Source organism: Lissotriton vulgaris, chromosome 4_1, assembly GCF_964263255.1.
Source record: "Lissotriton vulgaris chromosome 4_1, aLisVul1.2, whole genome shotgun sequence".
NCBI lineage: Eukaryota > Metazoa > Chordata > Amphibia > Caudata > Salamandridae > Lissotriton > Lissotriton vulgaris.
The window spans coordinates 1,002,270,838-1,002,282,486 of record NC_141691.1 but is presented as its reverse complement, the minus strand read 5'-3'; the positions used below and the strand labels follow the sequence as shown (position 1 = coordinate 1,002,282,486).

Sequence of the window (11,649 nt, the reverse complement as noted above, 5' to 3'; positions counted from 1 at the left end):
TGGAAATCCCCACTGGAGTGTTGTTATTCATTATGAGTGTTAATTCTAATAAACGCGTAGATCATTAGGTTAAACGGAGGTCATTTGCGTCCTTTGGAAATCGATAAAAGTTATTGTTTGCAGCCGTGGCGCTGGCGGGGAGCGCTGCGCGCGCTGCCCCCTCCCCCTCCGTCTCCCACCTATTCATTCTCTGGTCATTTGAAGAGCTTCTTCTGAGGCGCGTCTGCTCCTGCAGAGACACAAAGTTTGACGCGCGCGCCTGACGCTGCCGCCAGGCGTCCGGGAGAGGCAGAGCCGCCGCGCGCTGGGCTGCGCCGTCCGACGTCACCGTGCGCTGCGCCGGGGGACTCGAGGCACTACCCCCGCTCTCAGGTGTTCGGCGCCATGTCTCAGGCAGCGCTCCCGAGCCGCCCCTCGCCAGCAGCGCCCGAGTGTGGCCATGGGCAGTCCTGTGTCGACAGGGAGTAGCTGAGCACGACTGCGGACCCCAGGTGAGGGGAGATTTGGGGTTCACCGGGTGAGGGGCGCGATGACGGTGGTAGAGGGAGTTTCAGAAGAAAGTGGAGAGGAGAGTGGGAGGGCAGGGGCTGTGTCTCTGAAAGGAAGAGCCGACCTTGCTTCGGTGGATCAGGTGGGGGAAGAGAAAGGGGGACATGGGGGTCGAATGTTTCTGTAAGTACCGCTTTCAGAGAGTAACGCCCTGCAGTGCCATGGTCAGGCTCTCATATGGTCTCCTGACTGTCGTGGAGTAGGGGGTCTATAAACATGTCTTCCAGAGGGTGGGGGGATTCCTGACGGGTCGATCCTGTATAGGGTCAGAGTCGGGGTGTTGTTACAGTGTCAGGGGTTCTGTAATGGCCTTTCCGAGAGATTGAAAAGCCTGCAGTTAAGGCTGGGGTTACCCTTGATAGCCAGTCATGGGGACAGTCTGGGGGTTGGTGTCGGGTTATCTTTGATTATAAAAGATGTATTATTGAGGGTCACAGAGTCTGTAAGCATATCGCCGTAGAGTGCAAATTCCCTGCCTGGGCTCTAGGTCAGATTCCCACGGGGCAGCGTTAGCAGGAGATAGTCTGACTCGGGATGGACCAGGGAGGGAACCTGGATACCAAAGCAAAGTCGGATTCATTAATTCACACCTCAGCACTGCTTTTAAAACTTCTGTGGACAAAGCACGAATGTGTATGTTGTTTATTTATGTATCTTTGTTTTGTATTTATGTATTTATGTATTTAATATAGCGCATATAAGTCCCTAGACTTGAGCATCTGAGACCTTTACCTGCACTAGTTAAGAGTTTCTTACATACCTACTAGGGGTGGAATGCCGGGTGGCTGAGTGTTCTGCATGTTAGCCCCCCTGCTTGCTCCTTAGGATGTACTACTCTTTGACCTCACAGGATTTCCGATCGCTTCTATGGCGCAGGGGACAAAAGCGCGAGTGTGCACCTCTAGGCACAAAGATGAGTTTGCACTTTATTGCGCTATCAAAATCCCAGGTGTCTGAGTTGTCCCTGCATGTTTAGACTGCCTCGGGCTTCGAATACATGTTTAGAACAGCAACGTGTGCTGTCTGCAGTTGTAAATGTTGAAATCGCCGAGGCCTCACTTTAGGAGGGCAAGTTTTGGTAGAAAAAGTATTTGGGTAAAAACCGTGTATGCACTATACATAGCGTTACATATTTACAAGCTAAATATAAAGTACCAAAAAGGCTGAGGTATAGTGTGAATTTTTAACTCACTATGTTGACTTAACTATGCCTCACGCGTACTAATTATGTGTCTTCTGGTATGTCTTACATTCAAATGAAATGCGCTCGATGCAAAATTAGTTTGACCGCTCTTCAAAACTTCCCGAAGTTGTCAGTACTACTGTCACGAGCCATTCTTGTTTTTATTTGTTACTTTTACTATCCAGGCATGCTCGAATTATACTTCTCGTGAAGTAGAAGTGTCGCACCTAGACACACTTTAAACGTATTAACTTTTCTATTTAAAAGATATTTACATTTGGAAGAGGGTAGTGAGGCAGATCCACAGAACGTTTCTTGTGGAAACATTGCCAATATAAGGTTAATAATGTGCCACTTTTTTAATTCAATGAGAAACTATTTATCACTTTGAATTTTATGAGTAAAATCCCAATATAGTGTGCCCCGTTTCCACGAATTAGTGCATTCATAGACAAATCTAATATTTCACGTCAGTTATATGTCCAGACCCAAAGACTGAAGTGTGTTCGGAAATTATTTCTAAATACTCTACGGAAACTCTTTTAACGTTGTTAAAATGTCCTCGACCTTTTGTGTTTTAGGTCTCATCGTTCAAGCAGAGTGCACAGATAATACTAGTTGATTGTGAAAAGGGTCTCACATGCTTTGTTCCATGTAAGTTTGAATACTTTGCAAACTCTAGCGCTGTTTAATGCGACTAGAAGTATTGGCGTAGCCATTGTGTCTTGGGCCCATTTAAAAGGGAGGAAATGCCCTCCTGTCTGAACTGTGAAATGCAGCAATGTTCATGGTACAGCTGCCCCCTCGGGCTTCTGATCCCGGTGCCACTGAACCTGCTGCACCAAATGGAAGCTACGCCACCAAATTGAAGGCCGTTATGGCCTGGCCGATTATGTTCAGTGGGCAAAGTATGCATACCGTGAAAATAGCCATCAAATCAAGATGTCGGTGTTCACAAGTACAAAGAGACCACAATTTGTGTTTCACTGTGGCCCCAAGGTGTGAGTATTCACTAGTACAACAAGACCACTGGGTGGGATTGTTCACGTGTACAACAAGCCCACACGTGCCAGTGTTTACTAGTGTAAGAAGGCCACGAAGTGTGTTCACACGTAGTACAAGGCCACAAAGTGTGTTCACGAGTACAAGGCCATCAGGAGGGTTGACCCTCCTCACCTATGAGTGTTTACGAGTACCACCTGGCCACACTGGTCAGGAGGGGCAACGTGTGCGGGTTCACTAACACAAGGAGGGCGCAGGGTGTCGGTTCACAAAAAAGTGTTCATGGTTTGAGAGTTAACTTGCACCACGCCTGAGGTTGTCAGTGTTCACTAGCACAGCGAGATGCACAAAGTTGCATGGAGATGGATGTACTGGTGTGGAGTCGACCTTGCAGGCGTGACTTTATGCCCAGCCGCTTGTGCCCACAGGACATCTGCCGCCCAGTGGCACCCCAACGATGAAGTCAGTAATTTCATGACCTGGTATTGACGCAGCACAAAATCACAATTCGGGTTCATCCCAGGGAGGAATGCAGAGCCACCCTTTTCTTTAAAAAAAAACACACGAGATATCGGCCTTCGAATGCAGAAGGAGGCTTTTAGGCCCGTGTCGGGGGCGCCTTGTCTTCTACAAAGTCCAAGCACCCAGGAGCTCCTAGATACGCTATGTAGTTTGGGGTCCTATTTTGGTTCAGATGAGGGCCATGGGGGAAGCAGTAACAGAAGCGGTGTCCTGGTCTAAGGCATCACAGTGTAAAATGGCGTGCCTTTAGGAACGCATGTCTATGCAGCCCGCCCCTGCTGCACAGTCCCTACACATGTTGTACCTGCACTTGCTTTCGGGGGCGGGCGCCCTGGTCGGCCGCCTGCCGCGCGGTGACTCAATCAGGGACACGTGCGCTGCGCATCTGTAAATTAAAGCAATTACGGCGCGGACACTCTCCGGTGTGCTGCGTGGTCTCGGGGCAGTCATCAATCACCCTCAACCGAGCTGTCAGCGGAGGGAGGCGGCCCCGAGGGGGCCGAGCCCCGCAGCTGGGGCGGGAGTGGGGGGTCCTCATCATTAATTAGAGAATGCCCCCGGGCGCTGCACGTGCGCGCGCACCTCCCCTCCTCAAAGCTAGTCTGCACGCGGGGTGTACCAACCCATCCCCCGGGGGACGCGCGTGCCAAAGAATGCTGCGCCACGCGCCTCCCGTGAGGCGCCCAGAGCCGAGGCTCCGGTGTGCAGTGGCCGGTGGTCTCCTTCGCCGATCCCCACCCCCCAAATAAAAATATTAAGTTTCACAACGCACTTAAGAAACTTCATGGCGCTGATAATAATGTTTTTGCGCGACAGTAAAGCTCATGTGCGTCACCGGCTGAATGGCATCTTGCCGCCTTAGTTACAAGTTTTAGTGCGACAAAACGGGTCACGTTTTGTTCACTTCGGAAGGGCAGCGACAATAGAGTACAGAAGAATACATATGGTCGGTAGCTGCAGCGCTTTCGAGCTCCGTGTGGCCTCGAGGCACTGAGCACAGCAGGTATTATTGTCATCTATTCCGAAACTAGTTTGGTCTTCGGCTTCCCAACAAATAAATGCTCTCTTGGCTCGTTGGGATTTGTCCTGAAACTGCCCATTGGACATGGGTGTTGGGCAGCCAGTGCGCAACCCACTGAGGTGCCTCCCAAGCTAAGAGGCATCAGAAAAGTAGCCAATGCAAATGGTACGGTTGTTGTGGTACGGTGGTGGTGCGTGTGTGTGTGCGTGTAAATACAATGCATTTACATGGTTCTGTACATATTCTGCTTCCAGTGACTTTTAGCAAACGTGACTTGGTGTCTAGTTTCCACAGTTGCTATTGCACAGCATGCAAAGAAAGCGTTAAATTAAATACGGTTGGGTGTTAGCGGAGACTACAATCCCAGGAAATTCAATTGAATGGAAAACGTTATTAAAAGGAAGCGAACTGCAGGTCATAAATGAAGGCAATGCTGGTTCTCCTCTGTCTGTATCCCCCCTTTCCCGGCGCATGGTGTCTAATGTACTATAATCTCGGGGTAAAGTGCAGAAAGGTGATGTTTTTTCATCTTTTGTGTTTTTTTCCCCGAAAGCCCCTCGGTGTGTGGTTGTTAGAAGTGCTTGTTTATCATTTAGGCATGGGTCCACGCCGAGCTTCCCGGGATTCCTCATTCACACCTGACCCCCTGCATCATTTTTTATATATATATCATGAAATCCTCTGTTTATAATTGTGTGCTGACAGGAGAAGCGCTCCCTCTGCCCGGCGCCGAGAACACTAAATATTTATAGCTTCTCTCTGGAATCCGTTTACCTATAGTAAAGAAGAAAAAAACTACACCTTAAAGCGTTCAGGTGTTTGGCCGTTCTGCGGAAGTCGGGTACTTTTTATTGCTAGGAGCATTTGGGATAAACTGTTTTGGCACTTGGATATGCAAAGCCCGGCAGCGATCACCTGGATGCAGTTAAAATACTGAGATGTTGCATTTCACAGTGTCCTGCGGAAGATTGTAGTTGACCAGTTACAAATGATGTGTACATGGCCCATCAGCCGTGAAACGGATTTCGTCGCATTTAATGAATAGGTGCAGCAATGCATATATATATTTTTTATGAGTTACCTCCTCTAAATGTTTATCTAAAATGGTGCATGGAATTCAATGTCTAAATCAAAACGAGTAGAAGATACTTTTTTGCAACTGTGGACATATGTAATACAAGGTGCAAAAAGCTATATTTCTCAGCTGCATCCCTGAAAACCCATTAGTAACTGCTCGACTGAAATGTGTAATAAAGTGTAAACCATTCGTTTTTAAGTGCATATTGGAATTGGCATCGGGACTCCAACTAGGGCGGCTTCCCCTCTCGCTCGAACTGTAAAAAGTCCCGTTTCCTCACCGGTCGCTATGTTCCGGTATGCGCCTAGAGGCGCGGCGCCTGCTGCAGTTCCCGGAGTCTCCCCACTCCAGGTTCTTTATGGCCCCGTTAGTGCCACGTTTTTACTCCTGATTAAGTCTTAAACGCACTCACTCGCGTGTCCCCTTCACATGTCTCATTTGTAATTGAGACTAATTATAGCAGCGGGGAGGGAAGAAGCGGCTGCTCATTAATTAATTTCTAATTAAAAGCGCTCTCCATCCTTCAGTGAGTAAAGGAGAAAATCATTAGTTGGGTCGAGGGAGAGGCTAAGAAATCAAATGCACGTCCGCAGTCACTTTGGCGCCAATAACGGGGGCCACATGCTCTGTCCCGTGACTCCCCGCGGCGCCAGTTCGTGTCGTGCCCCAAAATTGAGCATTCCACCCCAAAAATATGAAACATAACTGTGACAAGCTTAGCACATCGAAGAGGGCGCAGCTTACGAAGCATGAGGGGATGTTTAGGAAAAGATGCCTCTGAGGCGGGGCTGGGAGTGTTTTTTCGGTCATTTTCTGTAAACTTAAAGATGTGTTTTTATGTGTTCCCATTGTTATGCTTCAGTTCTGCAGACCCGTCTGTATTCCTGGCGCTTTCTCATTGTACAAAACAGAACCGTGCGCACCGGCCTCCCCCTCCCTCCCTCGCGTTGTCTTTGGGGAAAAAAAGTTTGGGCTGCGTGTAAATAAATTAAAGATGGTGTTCTGCTTCCTCCTATAAGCGGCCGGGAGGCCTCGGCGCGCTCCAGTGGCCTCCGCACAGAGACGGCTGCGGTGGCGCACAACAGACGACTCTCCTCGGATCCTGGCGCCGGACCATGTCCTACCCCCAGTTCGGATACCCCTACTCCTCGGCACCGCAGGTAAGGCGGCCACGGGGGCTGATCGCAGGGTTGGGTGGAGGCTGAGGAGGGCTGGGCGAGTCAGAAAGAAGGAGAGGGTACCCGGGAGACTGCGTGAGCCAGAGGCAGGGAGAGGGTACATGAGACGCACTGGGTGAGTCAGAAGGAGGGAGAGGGTGCCTGAGGAGGAGTGAGTGAGTAGGAAGGAGGGATAGGGGGTTTGAGGAGTAGTGGGTGAGTTAGAAGGAGGGAGAGGGTGTCTGAAGAGGAGTGGGTGAGTAGGAAGGAGGGAGAGGGTGCCTGAGGAGGAGTGGGTGAGTCAGAAGGGATAGTGGGAACCTGGGAAAGAGTGGGAGTCAGAAGGAGGGGGGTGGTACATGAGGAGGACTGGTTGAGTCCCCAGCCCTGCATGCTTTGTTTTTTGTTCACATGTAACACAAAAAAAATAATTCGGAAAGAGGCCATCCAGATTTGTCTGGGTGGGGTGGCCTGGCCTGTGGTAGCCTAAAGGTGCATTTTGAAGTATTTCTTTCTTTTCTAAAGGGTTATTTATTGCAATTTAAGTCCTGGGGCCTAAAAGAGCTGAAAGTGCATACAGTAATTATATGTCACTGACAAGCGTGTGTTTCTATGGCTTCGGTGTATGACTCATATAGCTGACAGAGTGCATGAGTGCATATGTGTGGTTTGCATGCATTAAACATGCATAGATACAAACACCGATAGAGACCCACTTAAAGTAACACACAATTGCACATAGAGATTCACTCAGATAAGCACATACAGCAGTAAATACAGAAATAGAGACACTTCGAGACACCCACCAGCACACAATGACAGTGCCACAGATAGAAACAGCTCTTGTCCCACAAACATCACATTCTCGCTCAGAAATACACGTACTCGGAGACAGCACGCGTAAGTAGAAAACCACACAGCTACAGGCTCGCTTGAGGGAAGAAACACAAATCTACCCATAAAGAGATGCAGCTATTAAACACACACTAAAACAGTATCTTTGACGAACAAACACACATTCTTCCACAGATATAAACATATTCACAAATGCAGGCAATCACACAAGAACAATTCAACAGGTACACACACATATGTAAATACTGCAGTTCATATACAATGATGCGCACTGATGCACATAGCTGCAGGTACACATTTAAAGTTAAATAGCACACACACCAGCATACACGCCTTTCTGGCTACCTGAACATTTTCTGTGAATCTTGCAAACACTTTTTGATTCTAACCGACACATCCTCTGCCATATTTCCCCACTATATTTAATGATCCTAGTATAATGATCCAATCTTCCCTCTCAGTCCCCTCTCATTCCCCCCACACCTTATTTTTGTATCAGTGCGAATGAGCTCTGCCCTCCGCACCTCTCCCGTGTTTCTTTCTGCTGTCCCGTGTATCAGCAGCATCGACGCTGCCTCCACCAGGACTCCTTTCTGCTCTCCCTCTCCCAGTGTGTCAGTGAGCTCCTGCTGTGGGCGCCTTGAACCCGTGTCCGAGTGTCAGTACCAGCGAGCTCATATTATGCTCTTCTTCTCTATCCATGTGTCCGTGTTAATGTGCCTATGACCTTCGTTGCGTGCTTCTAGCCGCTTCCAAGCACTTCCCTTTGTACCGGTCAGCTCTCTCACTGAAGGCCACGACTCTGATCGCGCCCTCTCTGTGCAGCTCCCAACTGTCGAAGTGTGTTAGTCTCACTGTGCCCCCCCCCCCCTTTATGCCAGGTCTGTGATCGCAGACCTCCGAGCCCCCATCTTCAGTCTGACCTCAGACATCCGAGCCCCCATCTTCAGGCCGACCTCAGACCTCCGAGCCCCCATCTTCAGTCTGACCTCAGACCTCCGAGCCCCCATCTTCAGGCTGACCTCAGACCTCCGAGCCCCCATCTTCAGGCTGACCTCGGACCTCCGAACCCCCATCTTCAGTCTGACCTCAGACCTCCGAGCCCCCATCTTCAGGCTGACCTCAGACCTCCGAGCCCCCATCTTCAGTTTGACCTCAGACCCCCGAGCCCCCATCTTCAGTCTGACTAGAGTGTTAGCACCACTGAACTCTGCTCTAGGCCTCACTCCAGCCCCCTTCCCCCTCTCTGTTTCCCCTAGTATGTCGCTGGCAGTAACCTCAGGGTTTCGGTCAGTGTTCATCTATTCTCCCTGGCACTCTCGCCTGTCTCCTCCCCGGCCGTGAGTCCTCGCTGGAGGCCACCCCGCTGCTCCCCCGTCTCCCTCTTCCCCGTGCCCCCTCCCCGCAGGACATGTGTCAGTTCTAACCGCATCTCTGCCCCCCCCCCCCCCCCCGCTTGTCAGCTTCTCCTGCACCCTCTTCTCTATTCTCTAGACCCTCTCTAACTAGACCCTCTCTAACCTCAGCAGCATGAGTGTGCTAGAAAGCCCCCACTGTGCGTCAGACCACACATCTCCTCTCACCCTCTCCCTGCCCCATCTGTCCTCGTCTCTCTACCAGTGAGATTATTATGCTGGCTTCTAACGCCTTTCTTTAACCCCTTGGACGCCCTGTGCTAACGAGTGTGTGCTGACAGTGACCTCTAGGTGCAAACCACACCTTATTTTCTCCTCTCTGCCCTATTCTTCTGCACGAGTGCCCGCTGTGTCTGGGACAACACCTCTGCTCTAACACTCTCGCTCATGAAATCCGCACCCCCACCCCTCCGCACCCAGTACTCTGCCTCGCCCTTCATCAGCTGTCCAGGTGTGTCAGTGCCACCGACCTGTGGCGTGTTGCTGCTTTAACCCCTCTCTGCCCCGTCACTCGCACCCCTCTCTCCCCATCTCTGGCAATCTTCCAGTGACTGTCACACCTCTGTTCCCAACTTCTCTCTCTCCGCCCTCTTCGCTGCCCAAGTGTGACACCGCCGCTGCTGCATGCCTCGGGGGCCCTCTCTGCCCCTCCTCTTGTCCGAGTTTGCCGTGGCCGGTGTGCTCTCAGTGCAGCCCCGCACCCTCTCTCTTCCCTCTTGCTGTCTCTGCCACCTGAGCCCCTCTCTCTGGCAGTCTCTTCGTGGCTGCCGCGCTACCTTTCTCTCTCACCCTCTTCCTGCCCTCCTCTGCTGTCCCAGTGAGACTCACCCGGGATCTGCTCCATGGCGCTCTCTGGTCTTACCCCCACCCCCTCATGCCCGAGTGTGCCAGTGTGCTCTCGCTGAATGCGCCCCTCTGATCTCACCCAGCACCCCCCCCCCCCTCTTGCCTCTCGCCTGCTCGCCCCCTCGGAGCCCCCCAGCCTGACTGCTCCAGAGAGTTATCTGAGGACTACCCCTGCTTTAGCACCCGTCTCTCCTCTCTGAGTGTGTCAGTAGGGTGCTCTCTCGCTCAAGCCATGTCTCCGCTCTCCCTTCACGCCACACTCTCTCTCTCTTCCCCTCTAGTTCCTGATGACCACCAACTCCCTGACCACCTGCTGCGAGTCCGGCGGCCGAGGCCTGTCTGAGGCCGGGGCCGGGGCCTCGGCGCAGACCCCCGTCTACTGCCCGGTGTATGAGAGCCGTCTGCTGGCCACGGCTCGCCACGAGCTGACCTCGGCGGCCGCCCTGGGGGTCTACGGCAGCCCCTACCCCACGGCGCAGGGCTACGGAAACTACGTGACCTACGGCGCCGAGGCGCCCGCCTTCTACTCTCTGGTAAGTATGGGGGTGCGTGCACCGCTACTGGGGAGCGCCACGGGGTGTGAGGAGGCCGGGCACGCTCGAGGGAGAGCCACACCGTGTGCCAACTCTGAGTCTCCAGTACAGGAATGAGGGGCTGGCAAAGGCCGCGCGCATCACTGCATGCAGGGGCATCAGATGTCACACTTCACAGAGTGTGTCATACACGAGCCCCCACACTCGCTCCATGCAGACATGGGGCATGAACTGTGACACTTTCGCAGAGAGTTAGATCTGAGCTGCCAGCACAGCCCTGCAGGGAGGGCTGAGGCGGGGACTTCACTGCATCCAGATAGGGGTACCAGCTGAACAGAGTGAGTGAGACACACTCACTGCCAGCTAACACGATGCACCATCTGCGACACTTTCACTGGATCTGAGCCGCTAGACTATCCCTGCAGGTTGATGAGGCCGCAGACTCACTGCATATTCTGCAGCATTACGGGGAGGCTCCATATATGCGATAAGACGGCCACTGCAAGAGTGACACCCGGTGCCAGGTCAGAGCTGCAAGAGCCCTCCCCCTCCCCCCTCCCCACACACACACAATCTGACTGAGTAGGGCCGGGGAACCACTGCAAGAGATTCACCCACTGCCAAGTCAGCTGCACAAGGAGTGCCCCCCACAGGGTGCGCTGATGTCACGCACACACACACTGCATGCGGGGGGGGGGGGGGGGGAGTGGGGGCCTTCAAGACATTCACCCCGTCTGATCTGGGCTGCACGAGGAGGGTCCCGGTATTCAGCTTGTCACTTTTTTGTAGTGGTTCATCATGTGAACTCCGAGGTCCCTCAAACTATACAACATCCGCCATCTTTCATTCAATCCATGTGTTCCTTCAAAAGGCCCCGCCATATGACGTCCATATGTGGACGCTGTTCAAGGTGCTGAAAATGTAACGCGAGCTTGTAAAGGGGGGAAAGGTTCCGGGCAGAAGGTCATTTCTAAGGCGCGCAGTGTGTGGGAAATAAACAAAGATGGGACAGCGAAGTAGTGACTTGCCTGCTGAGGGGCGAGTCGTCAAAGAAAAACACGCTGTCTCCCACACACGACCAGAACAACTGCTGCGAACTAATACACGAAGTTTAATTGACGGATGGAATATGGCGCGGACCCAGGTGAAGAGGTTTGCGGGGGGGGGGGGGGGGGGGGGGGAGTGGGCGTTGTTCGGGTAATGGAGAAGTTGTTGTCTAAGCATTTTTCATTTTCTGTTGACGCAAACCTCTGATTTCAGATGTTTGGGCACATGTATAAAGTCAAATCCCTTATACGTCGTTTAGTTGTACTTAGTTTAATATTACTTCTGTTTGATTTTTAACCTAAATGTAGCTAAACATTCGGTAAATCTGTGTACCTTTGATGGCTGAGGAGATGTGGCCTAGTGCCCAGAGCTGCCTACCCTGGAACATGGGGAAGCAGGTCCGAATCGGACTTCCATTCAATATTGTGATTCTGGACACCA

General features: G+C 51.8%; 1 protein-coding gene across 1 annotated transcript in view; it reads left to right on the top strand.

The window, feature by feature from the left end:
* Window positions 1-239: 239 nt before the first annotated feature.
* IRX4 (iroquois homeobox 4) overlaps window positions 240-11,649 on the top strand; it is a 105,614-nt gene continuing 94,204 nt past the window's right edge. The window contains exons 1-3 of the mRNA XM_086966892.1: window positions 240-491; window positions 6,375-6,515; window positions 9,910-10,161. Coding sequence (XP_086823018.1) covers window positions 6,471-6,515; window positions 9,910-10,161 — 297 coding nt within the window. The 5' untranslated portion in view covers window positions 240-491; window positions 6,375-6,470. The remainder of the gene's footprint in view (window positions 492-6,374; window positions 6,516-9,909; window positions 10,162-11,649) is intronic.